Here is a 25,932-nt window from a genome sequence, read left to right as displayed (position 1 = left end):
GAAGTTGTGGCCACTATGTTTAAGCCCCGGAATCAGCCCTTAAGGGAGCGATCTCTCTGCTTATCCCTACTTCGGGAAAGGAGTAAATTTCATCTTGTGTATTGAGTTCCCAGTTCCGAATCAGAACAGGTCCCTAAAAAGGTAGCATGTTGAAGTTGGAAATCTGGCCACTCTCACCATTACTAATCAAAATACCGCCCTCAAAGGTAGGAGTTTCCAAAACACTCAGGATTGAGGTCGGTGTCACCTAATGATCGTTTTAACGGTGAGATGTAAGACTCCAGTATCAACGGCGTTATATATAGAGTCTATTCATCTCGTGGTCCGATCTTATACAAAGTCTTTGTACAGGACATCCCCGCTCGCATGTCTCCACATGAATGGTCAGGATCTACCATCTGTAGTAGTTTACAACACCTATAAACCTCTACAAAGCGGGTCGTATCCATAATGTCACCATGATCAAGTATCCCACCTTAATCCTTATACTACAGACCTATTTAGGTAATCACTTAAGGCATGATCCACTTGTATATCACATATACATGCTTAAGTTTACATAAGATAACCATGGAGCTTTGTTTATTGGATATGAGTAAATGCCAGAATGAAATAACAGTTATTTTATTCATAAAACAATGTGTATCATTACAAACAATGAGACTCCAGGAGAATTAGGACACCAATCCCAACAATAGGTCCCCGTAAAAATCCAAGTTTTGATGGGGTGCATGCTATGTTTTATCAAAATTATTGGAACATTATGGGAAACGACACCATTAAAATGTACTTGAGAGTGCTTAATGAAGGAGATGATGTGAGCCCTCTTAACAAAATGTACATCTCCTTAATACCTAAAGTCAAAAAGTTAAGGCATATGTCTGGATTCTGGCCTATTAGCTTGTGCAATGTGAGCTATAAAATAATAGCGAAAGATTTGGTCAACCGTTTGAAGAAAGTTCTTGATGATTACTGATAATGTTATCCTGGGTTTTGAATACATCCATACTATTAACATCAAAAGAGTTGGGCCAGATGGCTAGGTGGCCCTGAAACTGGATATGAGTAAGGCCTATGACATAGTTGAATGGTCGTTTTTCCATGCTATGTTTCTCTCCATTAGCCTTAACTACTCATGGGTTAGAAGTATCATGAATTATGTGGAATCTGTCCACTTTTTTATGCTTATCAATGGCAAGCCTCATCAAGAGTTTCTCCCTTGCAGATATCTTTGCCAAGGAGGCCCCCTTTCCTCTTACCTTTTCCTCATTTGTGCTTAGGGTTTTATTGGCTATGTTGCATAGGGAAGAATCTCTCTCCTTTATTCACAGTCTTTATCTTAATAGACATTGTCCACCTATTTCTCACTTATTTTTTACAGATGACAGTTTAGTATTCTTCAAGGCTTCAACCACCGAGTGCAGGAATGTTTGTAATTTCCTCAAAGTGTATGAAGAAACTTTTGGCCAAAAAATGGGCAAGGCTAAGTGTTTGTTTAGCAAGAATGTGAGGCTTCAGCTGGCTCATGAAGTCAGCAATATCTTGGAGGTGAGGAAAACTAACTCCTTGGGCATTTACCTTGGGATGCCAATCCACAAATGCAGAAAAAAAAAAAAAAAAAGTTGTTTAATCGTTTGAGGGATAGGGTTTGGAAGTTGCTCCAAGGCTGGAAAGAGAAATTGTTCTCCCTCAGCAGTAAAGTGATTTTCATTAAGGCCATTGCCCAAATGATTCCTAACTATATGATGAGCTATTTCAAGCTCCCTCATGGGTTATGTGATGAGGTTAATAGGGCTTGTGCCCGATTCTAGTAGGGTTCTTTTGGGGAGAAGAAGAAAGTGCACCAAGTGAGTTGGAAAAAGCCATGTGTAAGTAAAGATGCAGGGGGTCTGGATTTTCAGGATCTTTAGTTGTTTAACTAGGCTATGCTGACTAAAAAAATTTGAAGGATCATTAGAAATCCTGACTGTCTGCTGGCTCGTGTGCTCAAAAGAATATATTTCAAGGATGGAGACTTTTGTTATGCTTCGTTGGGAAGCAATCTCTCCTTAACTTAGAGGAGCATTTTGTGGGGAAGGGACCTGTTCCTCAAAGGGTACAGGGGGAAGGTGGGAAACGAGGGCAGTATGTATATTTTTAAAGATCCATGGCTCTTGGTTAATGATCCTAGGATGTTTATTTGCTCAGATGGTAACTTGATCTCTATGCGGGCCCGCAATATTATGGATGTTTATGGGAACTAGAATGCGGATTTGGTTAAAAAAACATGTTTCTCCCCAATGATGCAATGTCTATTCTTAGTGTTCCTCATGGGGAACACGGGGGAGCGGATGCGGATGAGATTATTTGAGGCTTAGATCCCAAAGGTTGTTTTTCTGTTAAAAGTCTATACTCCTTAACAATGAACTTAGACGTGGTGCTTCATGTCTCTGGCTCTGACTTACAAAAGAATAAGTCTTTTTGGAAGTCCATGTGGAGGCTAGGAGTGCCTCCAGGGTTAAGCTTACAATGTGGAAGGCTATCTCTAACTTCCTACCCACCCTTGGTAGCATTATCAAGAGACGCATTGTTACTAATCCCATTTGTTCTTTTTTCAGGAAATTTATTGAATCTTCAAGTCATGTGTTGTGGGAATGTTTAACTCTTTGTCTTTCCTTCCTTATTTAGTTTTCTATCTAGTTTCAAGGAATATTGGATCTTGATGGACTACTGGACTGGAGTGTTGAAAGAGCTTAAAGAGATGGACCAGGATGTCGCTACCATCCTTCTGTGGGATGTGTGAAATTACATAAACCTCCGAAGTGCATTATTTTGTTAGATAGGATCTTCTTGCAGGTGGAGGAGTTTGTTGGGAGTAGTCTTGATGGGGAGACCTCCAATAGGAGGGAGATTCCGATAAGTCAAAGTGTTGTGGGTTCCGTCAGATGCTAGGTTTTGGAAGATCAACGCGGATGCTTCTTGGAATGATATTGAGGATGTGGGTGGAATCAGTTGGGTGGTTCGTGACTCCTCTAGCTCTCTTATCGTAGTTGGATGCGAAAGAGTGTGTTTCAAGTGGCCTATAAAGTGGCTTGAAGCCCTGGTGTTGATTAGAGGCTTAAAGGTTTTTATTGACTATTTTAAGCATGCATCTCCCGTCATGTGTTTGTGGAGTTGGATTGTGTTGAGTTGATTAGTGTCATTATGCACAAGGGCCTTGATATGTCGGAGTTGTAGAAGTTTGTTGAGGAAATTGAGGTTCTTGCTTTGTTTGCCCATGTCTTGTCTTTTGATTGGTGTGCTTGTTCTGCAAATGGGACAACGCACCTCTTGGCCAGGGCGACTGTGATGCATGGTGATTAGGCGGGTTTCTTTGTTTCTTACTCTTCTTCTAGCTCTAAAGAAGTGGTAAGAATTTCTTGTTCTATTCTGGATTACTTATCCTCTATCTTTGTTGGGGAAGTGTGTGGTTCTGACTAATTCTTAAATGATTTTCTTTTTCGAAAAAAAATAACATGAATTGCTTGAAAATTTCGAAGTGAAACATATGTGATTTTAAAGAATAATCATAGAACCTAACAAAGGTAGGATCTCAATTTTCAAGTTAGATGGATGACAAGATTTCGTAGGCTGACTTTATGGGTAACTTTATTTGTTGCATCTAAAGTCCCCAATTTAATGACAAGACATCGACTTTACACAAATTCTTTCTTAGAAATTTACCAAGCGTGCACACTTAAAATTTAATTTATACTTTCAATAACTCTTAAATTTAATATTTATGGTTAATTTATTATTAATTTTCTTAAAAAATATATTATCTACTAACATCTTTTCCATAAAATTTTAAAAAACATATTTCCATATTTTACTTTCTTGCATGAAAATTATTATTATTTTACTAATTTTGAGGAATTAAATTTAAGATTTATTAGAAGTATAGAAACTAAAATTGGACAAACTTCAAAATATAGACCAAAATGATAGTTTAACGAACTTATTTTAGAAAGTAGATTAAAAACACTCATATGTTTTTAAGTCAAAGTTAACAAAATCTTGAGAAATTAACTTGATAGCGAAGACGATATACTAGTAGGCGAGTAATTCATTTATATAAATATTATACTATTGTAATGTTTGTTAGTAGTTTCACATAATTAGTAAAATAAATACCAATTATTAGCATATGAATGCATGATTTATCCAATATAATCTTATCGTTTTATAAGTCAAGCCACCTCTCAATTGTCTTTTCAAAGCTCAAAATATGTTGATATAATTGATTTCTTTATCCTTTATGAAGGATTAATATATTGACTAGTATTTAGTAGGTGAGGGATCTCCTTCCAATTATTTTTCTTTTTTAATTTTAATTCAACTTGAAATTATTTTAACACCAAAAAAGATATATAAAGAAAATTAATTAATAGGATGTCAGAGAAACTCATTACTCAATATTAATGTGTCAAATATTTAGGTATACTGCCAAATTTGTGTGTCATGCAAAATTAAAATCTTTAATAGTTTAATATGATTTTTCATTTGTATTTGACATCTCTTAGTTCATCTCATTAGTTAAGTGATATTTAATTTATTAGTTGACATCTTCATTCATCAATAATATTCATTTTTAAGAAATTGAGTGTCAATAAAATATATATTAAAACTAATTATGGATCTGAAGTGTCGGTTTGTATAAAAGTCTAGACCTATCTTATCAAATAATTTCAATGTTAATTTAATCTACGTTTAGTATTTTCCAACACAGCAACAAGTTTAAAACTTTACAAAAATAACATAATGAAAAAAAGTTGAAAGTAAAAACTTGTATGTGATGTAAAATACACTAGAAAAAAGCAAGAATTATGCTAAATAGATTTAAGGGTAATATTGTAATTTATTATTTTAAAGATTAAAAATAAATGAGTAATGATTAGGTGGAGTATTGCACTTAGGGGTGTTCAAAAAACTCGATGACCCGAAAAAACCTATCAACCCAACCCGTGCGGTTTGGGTTAGGTTATCAACTCATTTGGGTTCGGTTGGGTTCAAATAAATGAAAATTTTATGGGTTGGGTTGGTTTATGGGTTCACCTAATATAACCCGAACTAACCCGAATTTATTATTAACTTTAAAATATATTTTTTTCTTATTTATAACACGATTATTTATACATATATTGATTTTATTTTATTTAATTCCAATATTTTTTGAATAATTTATTCTTCAACAACTTTTAGGAGTAATTTTTTTATACTTTATAAAGAAAATTTTCACTATATAAATTGAAATTGAGTTGTTAATCTTAATTTAATATATGAAAATAATTAAATTAGACTTTTTACCTATTTACGTTTTGCTTCTTTTTAGAATAAAATTTTAAATAAATGACCCGATTAACCCGAACAACACAACCCGAATATTTTATAGTTGGGTTCATTTTTTAATAAAAGTTATTTTAGTTGAAAAAATTTATAACCCAAATAATTAGATTGGGTTTAAAAAGTCTTTCAACCAACTCAACTCAACCCATGAACACCCCTAATTGCATCTATCATTTGTGCTCCCCACTTTTTTACCATGTAAAAAAATGTCTATTGGACACACGAAATAGATATGTTCAAGGAAGTATCAAGTCTTTTTCAAAATAAATATAAATGAATTTTGTGCTATAGAGTGAAATTTCTCAAATGTGGTTGCTAACTAATTGTCAATTACGTATTTGATACGAAATATTAATATATATTTTCAAGACAAAACTATCTTCTTCATTTATTTATTTATTTATTGGTTGGGGGTATCCTTTTCATTGATATAAAGCATAATTGCAAATATTTCATGTGTTTCCTTTCTTTGTACAATTCTAAAAGTCATCTAATGTTTATTTATTAAAAATCACTATTTCTGGTAGAAGGCCAATAGTTACACCGACACTCCTATTATTTTTTTTTTAATTTATATTTATATTTATTATTTTTGTGTTTGAGTAGCAAAATGAATTTGGAAATTCATAGGATTACCACAAAATTAATGAATGATATTTGATTAGGTAAGCAACTTGATGGAAATTTATGATCATAATTTAGTGAAGTTTCAACTAATGAAAGCCCACCTCAAATGTTCTGTCTACCAACCTCATCATACATATTCTTCTTTTTTTCTAAACTCCACCCACAAAAATACACACAACTTCAAACCCTAGGTCAACTATTTTTTTAATCTTTGAAAAAAAAAATTAAATCTTTATCGAATCCGGTGAAAATATTTAAAAGAAAAATTATTCTAAATGACAAAACTGTTAAAAATATTTACAACTAATAATAAAATATCACAGTTTATCTACAATAGACTGTGTTAATAAAATAGTATCTTTGTCTATCATGACATAATAGACACAGATAGTGGTCTATTGTTTTCTATTACGATCTATCGCAAATAGACTGCACTAGATCGCTATAGACTACTTTCTTTGTCCATCATAACATAGATAGGCACAGATAGTAGTCTATTGCTATCTATCGCGGTCTATCATAATAAACAGTGAAATTTTGTTATATTTGTAAGTATTTTGATTCATTTTCCTATATTTAAAAACAATCCTATTTAAAAAGTCAATTCAAATACCCTGAAAAATATACACGAATTCTGAATGAAACGGTAAAATCAGTTAAATATTATTAGTAGACTTGATCACTATTTTATATCTATCCTTGCTTCCTGTTTGAGTAGTTGTTGATATGATTGTTATTCATTCTCTTTGAAGCTAAGGTTCATTCACTCTTTGCCATGTGAAGTGAAAATGCATCAAATCAAAAAATATATGTAGAGCAATGGCCCTACTTTATATATATACCATTTAGCTTTACTTTCATTTTCAAGGGCCTTTTTGCAATCTGAATTTCAAAGCATCTCTTTATTTACCTTACTAGCTAGCACCAAAAAGGACAGTGATTTCTTCAAGTTCAAGGCATGAGGAGTACAGAGCCCACATCAGAATCTATCTATTTCCCCTAAATGAATTCTATATTTTACTTCTTCTATCAGAACATAGACAAAAGTTTGGAACTTCATGTCCTTGTTTCTAATTTTAGAGAAAATGTCAAGTAATACTCGTTTATGGGTTGTATCGATTTAAATTATGAATTTATAATTGTATCAAATTAAACTTTGAACTTTTATAAGTGTATCTATTCACACTCTTTATTACATTTCGTTTGAGAAAATCTCATGTGAAACTTTTAATTGTATCAATTAAACTCATAAGCTTTTCATAAATGAATTAGTTTAGATTCTTATTCATAGTTTTCTTTGAGAATCATGTATTTACTCTAATCATCCACTTTGTCAAACCAACATTTGAAGAAGTCTATGAATGTCAAAGCAAGCATAGTTCAATTGGCACATGAGTAACCACGAGATTTGTAGTTCGAATTCACCTACCCCAATTGTACTAAAAAAAAAAAATCTACACATATTTGAGAATTAACGCATACATGGATAGTTCTCAAAGGTAATCATAATAAATGGTCTAAATTTATTGACTTATAAATATTTAAGAGTTCAATTAACTCATTATAAATTTTACACGCTATTAATCGAACGAAATCTGAAAGATGATGTAAATTGATACATTTACGAAAGTTTAGGATAAATTGATACAACTCGGTTTAAATTGGTATTTACCTTGTAACTTATTTACCTCTTTTGTAAAAGCTTAAAATCACATGAGCAAGAGAGAACAAGCCAAGCCATAACGTAACAACTCCCCATCCAAAGAATAAATAAATCAATCAATCATATATAATATGGCTCTTATATATAAACGTTATTATCTTAAAGGATGGTCAATCCTTTTGCCAGATAGGAAATTGGGGTTTGGAGATTACAAGTGAATCTTTTGGTAAAAACAATACTTGAACAACTCACTCTTTGCAGTTTTTGTTATTATTTAGTAGTTGAGCTATCCATTTAACCAAAATTTGAAAAGCAACATCAAAGGCTTAAAGAATACAATACTTTCTAAACCCCTCACCCCCACCCAAAAAACTAAAAAACAAAAAGAATATAAAGGAAGGAAACACAAAGCTTTTCCCAACTCCTCTAATATATACACCTCAACAAACACACAAGAACAAGGCCTTTACCCTTCTGAATACAGAAACATCAAGGAATTCAAATGGGAAAGACAGGCAATATCATTAGAAGATCAATCTTCTGTTTCTTGCAGAAATATCAGTACTTTACTTCTATCTCAGCATTGTTAGCATTCCCTTTCTCAGTTTCTCTTCTTCTCTCACAAACTTTTGTTCTTACTTCTTCAGTTTCTCTTCTTCCAAACATATATTATCACTTAAAGATTCTTTTTGATGCTGCTGGATTCCCTCCTTCCTTGGAATTCTTCTCAATTTTCAATCAGAAGCTTTCCCAAACAATCTTTTCTTCCATCTTCACTCTTCCTTTCACTCTTACTTTCCTTCTTATTGCAAAAGCCTCTGTGATTCAAGCTTTGAAAGAGACCAAACCAACATTCCACCCTTCATTTTCTTCTATCAGATCCCTTTACAATCCACTTTTTTTAACCAACATTTGCAACTCAATTCTCATACTCTCGGCAAATGCAACAGTCTTTTCCATTCTCTTCTTTGCTTTCATTTGCCTTGAAGGATCTGGCTTTTCTTCTTCCAACAGCTTTCTCTACCTCTCATCAGTTGGAGCTGTCCTGTATTCTATAGTTTTGGCAAACACTTTGGTTATCAGTAACTTATCATTGGTTTTATCAGGCATGGAAAAGCTTGGAGGTTATCTAGCAATACTTAAAGCTTGTGTTCTAATTAGAGGAAAAACTTCCACAGCATTACTTCTTGCTTTGCCAACAAATTTAGCCATGGCTGCAATTGAAGCCTTGTTCCAATACCGTGTAGTGAGAGCTTATAATGTTGTTGGAAGACTAAATCTTTCCATTCTGTCTGAAGGGATTATCATTGCATATCTTTACTCGGTTTTCGTCGTCCTCGACACGACGGTTGGTTGTTTGTTCTTCAAGAGTTGCAAACCAGTTTATTGGGTGGATCTGGAAGGAAGACAAGCTCTTCAAATAGACTTTGCTGAAGCAGACAGTGGTGATTACATGGATTCAAAGGTTCAACAAAACTTTCATTCAACAACGTGTGGATAGGATAATCCATTCAGCAGGACAATCTGCGGGAAAAAAGTACATAGATTTCGGTTAAAGAATGAGAAGAAGAATCCATGGAAATCACTCAACAAGCAACACCTTTTTTTTTTCTCTTTTTTCCAATACAGACAAGAATCAGAGAAGAAACAAAGATCCAGGAGCAGAAACCATGTGAAAATTTGTAACTGTTCCTTGAGTTCTCTCTGTTCTTGCCATTTGTCTTATCATTTATTTCATCTTGGTGTTCGTATTGTAGATAGATAGCCGACAGTTACATTGTGGTAGAACATACAGACCTTGATTTATCAGAAGCTTGACTGAAAAATAAAAATCAATAGCTTGCGATGTAGTTTAGCAGCCTCGAAAAGCTTGCTTCAAATCTTCAAATACATGTATTGAACATCTATGATTCTTCTTTCTAATAGAAAAGTTTGCGATTGCCCACTTGAGATTTGAGCATTATGTGGAGAAAAACAATCAATAGTTGACGAACCCAGATGGGAAATGCATTCAAAATAAAGCCTTGATCTGATCCAGACATTGGCTCGGCACAATCGTTGACTGTTATCTCTGAAGCAATTGGAAGAAAGATAATGGCGTCAAGATTTGAGCTTTCAAAGTAAATGGCTAGGATTCAGAATTGACCTCAAGGACAAAAACTATTAAACAATGAGGAGAATGGTGGAATTAACCCAAAAATTAAAAAATAAAAATTAAAAAAAAAATTAATCTTTATACTTTCTGATAAGTGAAATGTTATTTTTACCCTTGGACATCTTATAAAATTTCTCTATCCTTTCAATCAAATGGCCACTAATGGTACTATGGTGGGTTGAGAACATTTTTTTGATAATAGAAATAATTTTTTTAAAAAAAATCAGAACTTTAGGTAGAACGATAGAAGAGTAGAGGACAAATATGTGACGAAATTTTGTATAAATAGTAAATTTTATGTGAATGATTTCTAAACCTAGGTTAAATGTGGTTAAATTCCCAACTATCTAGTTATTTATTAATGTCAAAATATTTAAGTTCTGGATTTTGTGGTGATTTGAGAAACTATGATCACAATACTAGAATATGATCACAATACTAGAAACAATATTCTAGTACATGGTAGTGAATTTTGGGTTGCATGTGCTTTCCAAAAGGATTAGACTTGCTTCCTTTGTGCTATATAGGAAATGTCGAAGTAGTAATTGGCATGTACTCATTCTAACAAGAACTAAGAATAATGTCTAACAAGCAAAATGGTATTTTATGTTAGTCACAGAAGTTAGTCTGTGGCTGATTTCTAAAATCTTATTTAAAGAACTATACAACATCTCTGAGGACAGAAATTCAGATATTGTTACAGAATTGGTTAAAGACATAAAATATATGAACAGGAAGAGAGGGCTTTGTACAGATGGTAGCCATGGCTGGTGAATGTAGGATCACTACGGCTGAAAGTCTGAATGGTTCTTAGACGCTGCTCTGTTGTGAAGCGATTAAAATTACACTGTAGAAGCTGAAATCAAATTCTCTACTTGAATGGCTCATCAAATTCTACATGAAATATTCTTCAAAGTAGGCTACTGGCAAACAGCCTGCTCCAGTTTTTTACTTCTAGTTTAGGAGAATTCTCCCACAGTTTTTTCCAGAATCTGCAAAAGGTAAGTCTGTAGAACCTTTTGCCTTCTTGGTTCTACATTATGAAGATTGAGTAAATTTTTGTTCATTTGGAGGAAATTCAGAGTCATAATTTAGTTCATTAGTGTTTTGGCACAGCATGGTATGATCCAGGTCGTAGATTAAACCTTATGGGAGGCTAAAGTTTCTGCCAGCTCCAAACTCAGTTTTGTATCATTCTTGTTAGATTTCTGGTGAGGTAAAGAAAGGATCTTTCTGACATGCTCGGGCACCATATCGTCCATTGCAACCCCCGGATTGAACTTCACCTCTCACAAGCTTCTTCACCAGCTTGATGGTGCTCGTGGCGTTTTCCAAATTTCCCCTATTTTCTCAGCTTTCTCATCTCCATTTCTAATTGCTTGCAATTCTCTTCATGTGCTTTCAGAAAAGACCTTGTAAAATGGAAGAGGGTTCCTGTAACTGCATTGAATTGAACACACGGGTCATGTTTATGAATACAAAATAAACATGGGAAACACCCTCTGAAAATTTCATCGATGAAGTGAATTGTTTTATGGTAACTAAGGCCTAATTGGATTGACTTTTTAAGTGCTCAGAGAGAAACTGACAGACGCCTGAAGATAAAAAAGAAGGAAACCAGACGAGATTGTTGATTTGATAATGTTTCCAGCTTCTTGATGGACTTCTCTCTCTTTTTGAGGGTGCACTTCACCTTTTTTTTTTTGTATATATCTCAATTTGAGAGTTTTTTTGCAACTCCTGACTTTCTTTGGAGGATTACATACGCCCCCTTTATGAATCATGGCTTTGAGTTTATTTTAAGTGTTTTCTTTTTAAAGAAATTTTCAACAAAAATCATTAAAGGTGCTTGGAGTTGCAACATCTGAATCAAAGTCATCAAATATACAATACTGAAGAGTTTATTATGAATTTCAAATTTTCACAAACCAATGGCCAAATCCTACTATAATTATGATATAGAACTCCTGGGCACTCCATTGAGTGATCTTTCTTATCTTTCTGAAAAATAAACTTTGATAAGGAAAAGTAATGTCTTTCATCTGCTTGCATGAGAAGATCTAAAGAATACAAAATGAACATGGAAAAACCTTCTGAAAATGTGTCGAGCATTGTATATAGATATTCACTCATGAAGAACACCTATTGAACTGCAGACTTTACAGCTATGGCCATGATACAATGAATGATAAAAGGTCAAGCTGTATAGCATTAACTAACCTTGTTCAAATGGACAACGGGCAGGATCCTCGCCAAAATATAGTGCAAGTGCATCAGCATTTCTACCCTGCCACCAACCAGTAAGCAAAGGCTTGGTCTCTTTTATTTTTTAATAACCTCAAACTATATTGCAACATATATGATCTAGTCTAGAAGATTACCGCCACTGAGTAAAGAACAGTCACAGATTCCACCTCCATCTCAGCATGAGTAACAAATCCTTTCAATATCTAAAAATATAAGACAATGAATTGTTTAATCCACTGAAGAAGTGTCCACAATGACTTTTTGTGTGTGCATCAGGTTGATGAGAGAGACAGAGAACCAAAAGAGTATTTGCATAATGCTTGGCTATTTAAATTTTGACCTATAAAGAGAAACAACTTCCATCACTTAAAATATATCAAATTCTTGATCGAAGAGTACCAATTCTTCCAAAGTAGTTGTCCTTTCACTCTCCATTAATATTGAAAAAAATTACTTCATAATAATGATACGAGCAATGTCAACCAAAAAAAAAAAAAAAAAAAAAAAAAGGGTTCTGTACAAAACAACTTTATTTCATTCCTTCACATCAAATCCCAGAGGATGGGTGGGGTGGGGAGGGGGGAAGGAAGAAAGAACTTGCACCTGATGAAAAGTTTCAGAGATGGGGCCATCGTTTTCAGATGCAACCAGTTCCTGCTTCACCTTTTCCAATCCTTTTGTTATTGCTTGCATCTCTTCTGCCAAAGATTTCAATTGTATCTGCATAAGAAGCACGACCCCAAGTCAAATAGGTTTCTTTCTTTTCTTTTTAATCATAATGATTGAATTCAATAGCAAGAAATATGTAGACCTTAGACGCAGCTTCTAAGCTACCAAGGTCCAGATGAAAATCAAGAAGTGATGGTGACTTCGAAGCAAGGACCTGAAGCACATTCATAAACAAAATTTGTGGTCAGGCAGCCTGCCACATTTGAGAGAAGCTGGGGTAATATAAATAGATCAAACTTCACTTCATAATCTACCCCTCTCTAGGGTAGATATCCACTAAATCTTTCTAATAAAAAGTGAAAAGTTAACTTCCATAAACCCCATCTTTCACATTTAGCATCTATTGGCCACACATCCGTGTGATTGTGCCTTTCATATTAACAAAATCTTCAAATGTTAAACATGTCCTCAGGCATGATGTTCAAGGATGCCAGTACGTTCTATCCTTCAATCCAGGAACACCAAAGTTTTGTCCCATATTGCTCGTATTAACGTAGTCATGAAGTCATGGACTGATGAACTATCAAGTTCCATGAACTGTCCAAGTTAAAGACTAAGCAGTTTATTATTACAGGATATATAAGAAAACTTTTTGCAGCCTTTAAATGTCTGAAATAGTATAGTATTGAAGTTATACAGCCTATCAATTGTCACACTTTCCGAACATTTTCTCAGGATAGAAGTAACTTTCAATCAACATACTATTCAATAAGAATATAACTTAATTAACAAGCAACATTTATTCTCCCACTATGTTAGAAAATTAAAATTTATCAATAAGACAGATGATATTAGAATAGTACCTTACACAGATAATGCATTAGAGTCAACTTATTGTTAGAAGCACGTGTGTCAGTAAGTTTTGAGAGACTATCCAACCTGAATCCAATTGCAGAACCTGCATATTATAATTGGTATTGAGCCATTTGGCTGGTAATGTGTTCAGAATTCATGGGACTAAAACACTTGAGGAACACGGCTTCTCGCAAAGAAAGTCAGCATCATAGAAAAGCAGAGAATAATATAGGAATGCCAAGAACTGAACACGGGAAATATGGAATACAGATTGTTCCTATTGACATGAATATAAATTTAACCAATAAATTGCTCGACAATACTCTGATAGGATTGAGAAACATTTTGTTCATCGAACATGTGATTGGAAGAAAACAAGGAACTCACGTGCATGCTCACCCATGGATCCCTTTAGTAATAAGGGAAAACCACTTTGTTATTGACTTGTGGAGCATGATGTAAGCCTGGCTAATTAGAAGAAAGTTGGAAGTCTTAGGAGACAGGAGAGGAGAGGGAAAAGACCTATCAAAAGTCTATGACATTTTTTGCTCTTGTCCTTGTCATCAATACAGAAAATACATGTCATAATTACCTTCAACCGTTGAAATTCACTTTTATAAAAATGACAATAGTCACTTCACATGATAAATGTTTTTTGTTTCCTTTAAACAGGAAGGTATAAACCCATTAAGGCATCATGATGTTAGCTAAAAATGTGTCTTTCAACACGGATGTAAGAAACTTCTTACCCCTGGCAGTTCCTTGGTTCAGCATATTTCCCAGGCAAAGAATTCTCTTCAATATCTCCTTCAATTTGCAAGAATTCTTCACCTATTAAAACAACAACGTAAATTAATGGGCTTAGAATTGACACACATCAAATGAATGGAGTGAGATATTCATTATCATTAGCAATATACCTCTTGACAGACAGAATTTACAGTGTTTAGGCATTTTTTGAACTCCACTATCTGCAAAGGAAGTCAAGAATAAGAACATAGAGTAAAAGAGTACGCTTAGACCAGGAAACTAAAAAAGGGTTACAAAAGAAGAGTTGCAGATACCACAAAACCTGAGAGCTGAAGTGAATCTTGAAAGAAAACACTCTTAACTTTGACTCCACACGAGGAACTTGCATCATCTCCAAAAAGTACTGATATGTGGACAAATAAATGAAAGGAAAAAATGAAAACATGTAATTAAACCATCTCCAAAAGTGCTGATGGTTCTAATGATAATTATTATAAATAAAATAAATTTTAAAAAAGCACACACACACAACAACTGTTTGTTCAAAATGGCATGCATGTACATGTAAGAAATTAAAGAAATTATTTAGTTGAAAAACATCAGATTACCAAAAGATGTCTTATTTAAGTTGGATCTTAAAGCACATGGCGAAGATAGAAGCCTATGTTGGAATGCTTTATTGATATCTGAGGCTCCAAACTACCAAGTACCGGGGTCTCGCTACCCGGTCAACGAGTCGAGAACCAGAGGCGATGTGCACCCTAGTGGTGGTTCGGGGTCGTTGCCCTAAAAACCTAAGTTGTTTTCGTATTTGGCATACTTAAGTTATTAACGATTTTTGATCCTAGGATTTAGAGAAGTGCGCTATATAAACTCTTTGATCCTAGATGCACCTCTATTCTATTATCTAAATTATTCTCTCTAATAAAACTATTCTCTCTCTGCTCTATGGACGTAACTAACACACTGTTAGTGAACCACATAGATCTGTATCTTGATTTTCTATTGTTTTATATTTTCTTTGTTTGTCAATTCCATAAGAGCCAGGATGCGCAAAGAACTTTGAATAAGTCCTAGCCTTGTTCTAAGATAGCAATTGTATCTCTGTCTCAGAAATTGTATCTTTTGTTTCCACCTTTTACTCAGATCTTTAACGATGACATGAATTATTGCATTACTTATAATTAACCTAATTTTGACCTTGGCATGATAACTCTAAAAAGGTGTGTATTCTGTGTTCAAGCTGAGCATCATGTCAGGGAGAGGATGATGAGTTATCCCATAGGTTTAATTTACTAGGCTACAAGTATAAAACAATCAAATACTACACTGCATGAAACACAAGTTACGACCTGTTCACCAGAGCAACTAAGAATTACCTGTTCGCACTTGCCAAGTTTATCCTTGTCGCCAGAGTATCCCTTATGAATTTATGCACAAACAAACCTTTAGTTAATTGATCATAAGTAAAAAGCATGGTTTGACATAACATGTAAAATGAGCAGGATATCACTTCAATAAGAGGAAGAATCTATGAATGGCAAAATGAATGAAGGATAATCCAAAATTAGAGCACAAGATATTTCACCTTGAGAAGCTCCATCTCCTCTTTGGTGGGGCAAAATTTGATAAGATTTTCCACTTGATCTACATCTAATACTGACTCATCCATGGAGAGTACTGCTGCCTATATTACATGATGAATTGATAATTACGGTAAGAAAAGTACAATCTACTCCATCATGATATTCTTCTAGCTCTAAAACAAAGCATACTCACGTGAGAGAATTTCAGTAATAGTTGGAAGTAATAATGCAGTACGTGAACAAGCACAACAAAATATCCAAATTTTGCCACCAACAGTTTGATACTGTATTTTCCTACTCCTAAATATTGGCTACCATAGTGAAAACATGAGCCGGGATTGAAAATCAGGTTTTCATTGTAAGATCAAACTGCAACTCTTACAATCTATCTCTCCCAAGAAAAAGTGCACAAGTATGAAAATGAAAATGCAGACCATATATAGCGTTGGCATGAAATAAGACATCATAAATTCTTGCATGATCTAAAACTGCAAAAAATGAAATTACATCATGATATTTTCTATTGAGTTTAAAGCAAACTTCTCAGTGAACATCAAGATTTTTAAAATTCACTTCTAAGCAGCAAAATGAAAAGTCAGATGAAAATATTTCCTCCTAAAATCACCTTAGTTACTTAATCTATAATATCTTCCATCTGAATTCAGATTTGCATACAGTTATGCAGTGCCAAAACCACCCAATACCATCACATATGGTAGAAAGGCCAGTAATTAGTAAAATCAGATTTCATAGCACTGACATGTTGATAGGAAAAATCAGTCTGTACCAAAGTAGAAATATCTAATGTATCTATAACTTTCCTTGGCTTACCATCATGTCAGATAGAGGCATCCTAACTTTTGTTAGCATGATTTCAGTGTTATTTGCCCTCCTAAGATCAATCTGCAATTAAATATTCCATTCACTAATTAGTTGCACCAATAGTTAGGAACATGATCGCATAAACATATGGGGTAGGGGGGACCGTTTCTAGGAAGTAATATTGAAGTTTAAATACCAAGTGAACTTTGTCCAATTTTGAACCAACTGATTTCCTTCTTCCTCCAGATTTACCTCCGGAATCAACAATAGGCTTAGGGACAATCACAGAGAAAAGTGTCTCCAGCTCAGATACATCAAATTCTGGTGCACTAGGAAGAATGTAGGAACTTGGTTATTGTAAAGCATAATTGATGCTGAAGTGTAAAGGAACATATTGAATCTAGGCCAAACTACACTATTGAATGTGAAGATATCACACTCGAATGAAAAAGCAATCCAAATTCATAGGAGAAGTTATAATACCTTTCAGAATCTCCGCATCTTTGCAATTCTTCCCACAAGCTCCCTTTTAGTACCCGAGTTACCTTGCTCCAATGCAGAGGTTTCAATGATGATCGTTGAGGCCCTGTAGTAGCCACCCCCATGCCAATTGACCGCAAGAACCCACGTCCCCTCACCATAGATAATGTTTTCGCATCGGTTGAAGAACTTACTCCTTTAGCTCCCGGGTGTGGACTCATACCTCCTGAAGGTTGGGAAGAAGAAGGAACCAGTGGAAGGGGACCACTTGTAGGTTGAGGAGGTGATGGTGCTTCACAAATTGGAGATGGCAAGGAAGATGAGACTACACAGGCTGTTGCAGATTTTAAAGCCTGTTGCCCCTGGGTTGAATGTGGAGGAGCTGTCCTCTGAATTGGAGGAGGTGGTGGAGGGGGTGGTGGCAAAGCTGTAGCATTTGATAGGTGTGGAGAAAGCAGAGCTCCATGTGAAGGGGGTGGTCGTGGGGGAGGTAATTGTGCTTGAGCTCTACGTATGGGAGGTGGAGGTGGTGCTGGTGGAGCGCTATGCTTAGGTATATTTCCACACACCACTGCTGAGCTTTTAGGTGCAATGTGATTGGAAGGTGGAGAAGGTGGTGGAGGTGGTGGTGGTGGAGGTGGAGCTGGAGGAGGAGATCTTACATTTTTGTGAAAATATGAAGAAGGTGACAAAGAAGATTTAGGAGATGATGCATGCAAGAAAGATGTGTTAGCCTGACGAGTTGGTGTCTGTGGAAGTGTAGTAGGAGATAGAGGACGAGTAGGATCTTGATGCAGAACAGCGTTTGGCAATGGTCTTGAGGAGTCAAGTGGTGATTGTGATTTACTCGTGAGAATCTCTGTTGCAAAACATAAAGGTTTTGTAGGACTCACCTTGTTACTTTTTTGTTCATCAGCTGTATCAGACAGCAGCAGTCCTGAAGTAGCAGAAGCAGAAGCAGATTTTGAAGATGAATATGAATAAGAATCTTTAGTAGGAGAACTAATAGATGTTGCTGAGGCACCAGTATGCATTGATGGTGGATAAAACAAATCCATGGAGTTCGTGTAAGATTCTTTGTCATGTGGCGTCCATCTAGAAAGAGTATATGGTTTGGCCTGTTTTACAAGAAAGTCCAGATCTTCTGGCTGTTTGGTTTTCTGTTTAGCTAAAATTGTATGATTCATTGGCTTAACTGTTGATGACAGATGTTTCCTTGATGTTGATTGCAACTTCTCATATTTAAGCCTCCATGCATCAGCTTCCAACTTTTTCGAAGGAACCTTTGATTCAAAGTGTCGAATGGCAGTATCTTCTCCATACGCTTTATGCTGCACCCCTTCCAACTTGTCATAAGCATTATCTATCAGTTCCTTGATTGCCATACGTCTCAGTACATTAACAGAAAATAGCAGAGGATTTGGCTTCTTATCTCCGTAATCCACAACAATGTCCTTCACCACTTGAAGACCAGAGTCCACTTTTTCAGCTGTCTTGAAAGTTACATCATCAACAGTAATGTCCTTCACTGCTTCAACGTTACAATCCATCCTCTTGTCCAAGTTTTGACTCCCTCCAAATGATTTACAGCGTTGGAATGTAGGAGGATCTGCATCCTCCTTCCAAGCTGATTGATTGTCAATATAATCTGTTCCGTTAGCATGTACCATTTGAACATCATAATCCTTCTTAACTTCCTGCACGTCCACAATATTGCTAAATAGTTCTTCCACTTCAAAAAACTCCTCAGTCGAATTGCTTTCAATCTCAATTTTATCATCACTTCTTGTCGCTGTAGAGTTGTTTGGCACAACATGATCAGCATCCAGAAAAAGTACCTGACACATGAGTGTTCCTTCAAATCTGAAGGGTTCAAAGGAAAAATAATATATATCAACAGACCAGAAACTACAGCCTACCTCTGCTCTAAAATCTTTAGGAAACTGGTCCTTGGCATCCCATAAAACATCAACGTCATCACGATTGAGCTTCAAACTGTTTGAATGTACAAACGCTGTGTGAAACATAATTCTAAACATCACTTCCTCGTGCATTAGATCTCCATCTAAACGGATGCATTCAAGAACAACGTCACCTTGAACATGACAACGGACATCCACTTTTACCAGTCTGCTTGCTGCCTGCAATTAAATGCAAGAGGCCACTGAAATATTTGCCAAATTCTTGTCATTGTAAATTTTGTGTCTTTAGATTTTACCTGTAGATACTGGCAACCATGTCTTTCCATCTTTGCACTCGAAAAAACAAGCTTTGGATTTCTATTTCGTGGTGTTAATGGGTCCTGACCGTAAATGCGTATGATAGGCCTCCACCCATTTCCTCCATCAAGCATAGGAAGCTCTCGAAGTATCAGACAGTCTAAAATTAGGGGTGTATCAGGTGGAGGCCAATCAGAACCTAGATTTCTCCTAGAAATATACTGAAGGTATCTCATTTGAGAAGGTTGTGAGTTTACAGGAGAAAGAACATGGAAAAGTTCTCTAGGAGCTTGCCTGTAGACCATTTCAAGGGTCTTCTGCTCCCCCTCATATTGTTTACGGTACAATAAAAGACCTGAAAGCATGAAAGCAAGGATTGGCCATCCTCCTCGTTCACAGTTCATCAACAGTACATTTTTCTGTCTCTCCAATGACAACCAGCTTTCACTCGACCGAATGAAGTGGTGGATCATCTCCAATGGCAGTAGGGAACACCCTTCATATTGAAGAGGATACTCCATCACTGTCATACCATATTGAGACAGTATGTCCGAAGTTTTAGTCTTCCTCTTTCGTTCGCTAAAGTTAAACACCATGAAAGATGCGTCAGGAAAGTGGTCTTGCAGCTTTGGTATAATGCTAGCCAAGTAAACTTTGTACTCATCCTCCTCCAAGGCCTCGGTAGAGAAGCAACAATCAAACACTGAAAAGAAAATTGAAAACCTCTTCTTCACTAGTAGTAACATGCAGATACAACTTTTCTATATATATATATATATATAAAAAAAAAAAAAAATCAGGACACTAAAAAGTATTTTTATATATTTAAAAGAAACTATAGGTGAACAGAACCAGGTTACAAAGCAACAATTAACTACTTCAACTTGCTAATTGTAGATCTTTCCCCATGACCATAGAACCCATGCATTAAGGGGTGTTAAAGATATCAGCTGCTCAAAACTATTTGCCGTTACAAAAGGTAAATTAGAAAGAAAGATCATGGTGAAATATTAAAATGACGTACACAACAACAGGGAGCATCTACAGAGAAATGGAGGTTAGAAAAACTGTTATGAATACATCAAACCACCCTAACCAAACTCAAACGTGCACTGAAGTAAAGAACAGAGTTCAATTATTCACCACGCAAGCAGGAAGTAACAGAGACAACATACATTTCCTCACTCGCAACACAAGAACAACAAAGAATTTGAAAGGGAAGCATACCGTACACTCTCTCCGCGATCTCGAGAAGCCGATCTGGAGGCTTCCGGTAGAATAATTTTCTAAACAGCGCCATAAGATGGCGCTGTTACTCCCTCAGTCAGGTCCAAATCTACGTGACCAGAAGAAAAACAGGGGAAATACAGTAACCAAAACGCAACCCCAGTGCTAGGAGAAAGGGCGACGAAAAATCAAAGAAACCCAATACCCAGAATGTCAAAATGGAATCTAAAATGCACCAAAACCCAAAGAAGAAACGAAATGGGGGAAAAAAAGAAGCAAGAAACAGAGTACGTAGCCTTATTTGAGAACAAAGTCAGAAAATCCAATGAAAAGAGAGTGGGAAAACAGCTTGAGAGAAAGAAATAGCTCAAAGGTAATAGCGACACAAGATGCAAATGGAGAATGAACAAAAAGCTAAAGCATGAGAAAATCCTGGAAGTAAGAACAGTAAGAGAATGTAGGAGCAGAGGAATGGATGAAAGGCTATAAAGTAAGAGAGTGAAAGAGAAATGGGTTAGAGAGAAAGAGAAATATGAAGAAAATGAAAGGATCAGAGAAATGGAAGAAAATTTCAGAGCAGAGAGAGAGAAGGAAGAGAAGTGAAAATGGAAAAAGGAGAGAAGTGGAAGAAGAGCTTTATATGCTGTCTGCTCTTCTCCACTTGGCTTTCCTGCAACGTCAACTTTTCTTCCCCAACGATGAATAGAGAAATAGAGAGAGAATCCGTTTCGCTACGTGGCGTACACGTGGCACCTACTTTTTATTTTATTTAACAACATTCTCTTAATAATCTATTCCACTAATCACATTGCATTTTCATGTTTTGAAATTATTATATTTTATTTAATTTGTCCAACAAAATCCCTTTTTTTTCTGCGATCACTAATTATATTATTTTTAATACGTGGAGTCAAAAGAATTGAACCTCTAAATGCTATAAATTTTATATAGCTCATTTATATTTTCTTATCAACCCTCTCTTGCCCCTTTTAATGTTTTATACTGAATTTGTATAATTCTTAAAATTTATTTGGAAATCTTTTTTAGAATTGGGGAGGCAACATAAATTTCTTAGACTACCCTAAGATCTTATATGGACAGAATTTTTTTAAAAAAAAAATATATATATATATATATANATACAAAATGATTACCAAACGGATGTTGGATATTAAGGTAACTCATAGTAATTACATAAGCATGTGTTCTACTTTTTTTATATATATGCCATTTCTCTATTTTTATAAATTCAAACTTTAGCGAAGATAACGAGAATGATGCATTTCGATTAACCTTTCAAGTGTTTAATTTTGAAAGTAAGTCATTTTGAAAAAGATTGAAGTGTTTTGATAACCACTAAAATCAGTGTTTGGTATGTTTTAACTAGATTTTATTAGTGGTTAAATAAAAATATTTTTTTTGAAAAACGTTTTTTTAGTCGATCCAAATAGACCTAATTATTCATTTTGTGTTAATACATTATTCTAGTTTATATAAAGAAGTCAAAATGAAGATTATTCAAACCTTTCACTTTTAAGAAAGATCACTAATGTCTTAATTAATTGAGTCTTTCTTAAGTTAACTATTGCGTTAGGTATTTTCATTATTTATATATAAAATTTATTTATTTAGTTTATCGGCTTTATGTAGGATCAATATGGCAACCTTAGAGTGGGTGAAGGATTTATTTAAAACTAATTAAAACTTGAAGGATTTATTTAAAACTAATTAAAACTTTTTCCTAACAAGTAATTTAAACAATAAATTCAATTCAAAATAATCAAGAAGTTAATAATACTACTTTAAAACACCCAATTTGATTCTAATAACAAGATTGATGAGAATGTAGAAATTAATTTAAGAACTATCAATTAAAATATACAAATATGAGCAATTAATTTCAAGAACAAATATTGTTATTAATTTCATGTAATAAACTATAATAACACATTAATTGCAAAATTAAAGTAGGGGAAGGATAGTGAAATTAATACTTAAAATTTTAGAGTTGTTCGGCACAACTCGACCTACAAGCTCCTCTTAGGTATGTTATTACGAACTTGACTCTTTCTACGGTTTAGAATCGAACCGCTACAACGTTCTTTTTTTTAGTGCAAGAATAAATCTGATCTTTTCAACGGTTGAGGATCAAACTGTTACAATACTCATGTTATGAGTTCAAGAATAACCCTTTACAATAGATTTAGAAATGAAGAACAAGATGAGAAGAACTCTCTAAAAGAGTGAATTTATAAATTGTAGCACTTAATAAATTAATCCTCTCAATATAATAAATCTCTCAAGAATAAGATGAAAAGAAAAAAAAAGTTAAGAGCTTAGAGAGAATAACAATGGTGATTTTGAGGATTGTAAAAATGTGTATTGATTGTTATGACTTGGAAAAGAATATGAGTTTAAACAAAGAGGAAAATTATTGAAAACCACATTTCATTTGGATCATTGGATCTCGGATCATGGAAAAAATCAATTATGGAAATTTTTAAACTTAACTAGACACTATATATATATATATATAATATATAATATATATATATATATATATATCTTTTAAAATCATTTTCTTTAAAACTCAATAAAAAGCAATGTCACCACACATCGAAAACTTGATAAACATAAAATTATTTTAAATTATTTTTTTAAAAAAAAAACCAATCCAAAAATAAAAAAATTCATGTGTCGCTTCTCCATTTGTCTAAGTGACACCTTTTAATTAGTTCACTTTGATGAGAAAAATTATGTTACGTCATCCGCTTGAGATCTTTTATTTAAGATTGTTTCAGTCCTATCTTCTTTGTTTGAAGTCCAATTTAGGTAATTGAAATTGCATTGTAAATGTTCCGAGCTCCATGCAATGGACACTTCAAAACACTCAAATTGTTAATAAATAAAAATAGGTTTGTTATCATCAAAATATTAAATAATTAATTAATTAAAATTGATTAATTTGAGATTAAGGGCCAAAAGACCAAACATTTTATTTGTGATGTTTTTTCAAAAAAAAAAATTTATTGACGAAGAGCTTAAGTTTGTTTATATGTTTTTATCCCAATCAATATGCTACATTACATTCTGTCATATGCCATTGAATAATATTTTATTCAGATTTTAAATTTTAAAATTACAAATCCAAACGAAGACTTTTAAGTAGTTGAATAAGTTATGAAAAAAACTTAAAAAATTAATTAAATTATGAAAAAAAAAAATTTATCTTTTTCTTTTTGTTAATTACAAAATTTTAATATAGTACTTGACTTTGGAAATAAAGGAAAACCAATGTATTTATTAAAAAGAACGTGCAAGGATCTTACTTTTGGAAACATGGGACTGTAAAAAATCTGAATAAATAAAAGCATATTCTAAAAGTAAAAATATAATCATTATTATAAGGTAGTATTAGTGAGGTAAGATGGGTTAATTATACAAAGCCAAAGTAATAAAATATTAGTATGATTTAGAAACTGTTTGGTGATTAAAGTTATGTGGATAGTAAAGATCACATTGAAGGAGAGAATGATTTCTACAGCACGTGCAGTGCACGTGATTCATACTTCATAGGATTAGTGGGACAAGTTTGGAATAATTCCAAAACTATTTCTTTAAATAATTAAGCTTCCATCACTATTGTGTAGATTTTTTTTCATAATTAATATACAAAGTAGACAGTTATAAACACTTCATTTAGATATTTATGATAATTTCAACTTTTATCCTATTTTTAAAACCAATTATACTATTAAATGAAATATAAAAATTATCATTTTAAAATATGATCTCGTTACTTTATTGATAAACTTAGCTTTTAAATCTACAAATTTAGGTACAAAAGTAGGTTGGAAATTGGAATCATCTGTTAAAAGAACTTAAAAGAACTAAAAGAAATAAGTCTTTTATAAAGAACATTTGTGACTTATTATCATTAAAAAATATTAAAAAAAAAATACTAAACTATCTTTTTACAATAAACATTTAATATTGGTTATATAAGTTATATTACAAATTTTGATTTGATTCTTGAACTTTCAAAAATTACAAAATTTAAATCTTTGAACTTTCAAACCCTTAATAGATATAGAATAGATATAGATAAGGGGTGGTGCTTTTTTTTAGGGTTATATTACAAAATTTTGATTTGACTCTTGAACTTTCAAAAATTACAAAATTTAAACCTTTGAACTTCGATATTTTTTAAAAATTCATTGAAAAAAATCAAAATTTAGGGTTTTATTTAATATAAAATTTAAATATCTATTAATTTTTTTTTTTTTAATTTTTTTTAAATTTACCTATAATTTATTGGATATAAAATTGAAAGTTGATCAAAGATTTATTAGATATTTTTTAAAAAAATTGATCTAAAAAATAATTATGGGTGGTTTCTAAATATAAAAATATCATTATCAACCAAAATTATTTCAGCACCCAACAATATTCAATATTTATTTTGAAATTACATTACAGTGAGTGGAAATATATATATATATATATATAATTGCAAGGACTGAATTGGATTGGCTGCCAAATGCATCAGCAGGTTAAAGAAGTATGTTCAATTAATCCTACATGTAATCCAAAATGAAATCATAGTAATTGTAATCATTTTAGACATTAAACTTCACTAATCAATTTTGATTAATTTGGTAGATAAAGAACATAAGGTAGATGGTTTTTCCTACTTCGTGAACTATTAAAGTAAATTATGATTTATATTTATGCATCATAATTCTCTTAATTAGTTTTTCTTTTATGATATTTTCTTGGTGTATTTATTCTTTTATTCACGTTTATAAATATAGGTTGAGTATGCTACTTATTCATAGAATACACAAAAATAACGTGAATAAAGATATCAAGATAAGAATATTACCCTCCTAATTTTTCGTTCTACATTTATTATCTTCATCATATATTTTATACACAATATCTATTATGTATTAAAGTTGTAACTAAAAAGGCATGCTAATTATGTGCAAATCTTTAGTATACTTCAAATCAACTACATAATCATTTTTTTGGACACTACCCAAGCAAGAATCATTTTGTGATTATTCATGTCTAGTGAGAAGGCAATTCTAATCTAGTCTTAATTATTTTGACTTTTCAAAATCCATAGTAAAGTTTTTCTATTTGATGATGATCTCTTTTGCGTTCTTCTAGTTATTTTCATGTAAGTGATTATTTTACCAATGCATAATCCAAATAATAAACACCAAGAAATATGAGCCAATATTTGAAAGTTTGAATTCACAT

General features: G+C 33.4%; 2 protein-coding genes across 3 annotated transcripts; one reads left to right on the top strand and one right to left on the bottom strand.

Annotated features, from left to right (window-relative positions):
* The first annotated feature begins 7,810 nt into the window (after positions 1–7,810).
* On the top strand, positions 7,811–9,795 carry LOC120082658. Its single transcript, XM_039037918.1, has one exon. It carries the CDS (start codon positions 8,157–8,159, stop codon positions 9,153–9,155), a length of 999 nt encoding a protein of 332 aa, XP_038893846.1. The 5' UTR covers positions 7,811–8,156; the 3' UTR covers positions 9,156–9,795.
* Positions 9,796–10,348: 553 nt separating this feature from the next.
* On the bottom strand, positions 10,349–21,296 carry LOC120083459 (formin-like protein 20). Of its 2 annotated transcripts, XM_039039227.1 has the most exons (17): positions 20,665–21,294; positions 19,437–20,140; positions 19,138–19,359; positions 17,222–19,056; positions 16,935–17,067; positions 16,748–16,819; positions 15,919–16,017; positions 15,710–15,751; positions 14,653–14,733; positions 14,501–14,551; positions 14,330–14,411; positions 13,589–13,683; positions 12,868–12,939; positions 12,660–12,776; positions 12,191–12,259; positions 12,030–12,096; positions 10,349–11,249 (listed from the first exon to the last, which is right to left on the bottom strand). In XM_039039227.1, exons 1-17 carry the CDS (start codon positions 20,735–20,737, stop codon positions 11,152–11,154), a joined length of 3,912 nt encoding a protein of 1,303 aa, XP_038895155.1. In that variant the 5' UTR covers positions 20,738–21,294; the 3' UTR covers positions 10,349–11,151. The 2 variants fall into 2 exon arrangements, 1 of the variants encoding a protein (XP_038895155.1); XR_005483427.1 differs by lacking the exons at positions 10,349–11,249; positions 12,030–12,096; positions 12,191–12,259; ... (1 more) ...; positions 12,868–12,939; positions 13,589–13,683 and having other exon boundaries at positions 14,328–14,411; positions 14,645–14,733; positions 20,665–21,296.
* Between the last annotated feature and the right edge of the window lie 4,636 nt (positions 21,297–25,932).

Source organism: Benincasa hispida, chromosome 8, assembly GCF_009727055.1.
Source record: "Benincasa hispida cultivar B227 chromosome 8, ASM972705v1, whole genome shotgun sequence".
Taxonomy (NCBI): domain Eukaryota; kingdom Viridiplantae; phylum Streptophyta; class Magnoliopsida; order Cucurbitales; family Cucurbitaceae; genus Benincasa; species Benincasa hispida.
The sequence above is the reverse complement of the archived record's forward strand: the minus strand, read 5'-3'. Positions and strand labels throughout refer to the sequence as shown.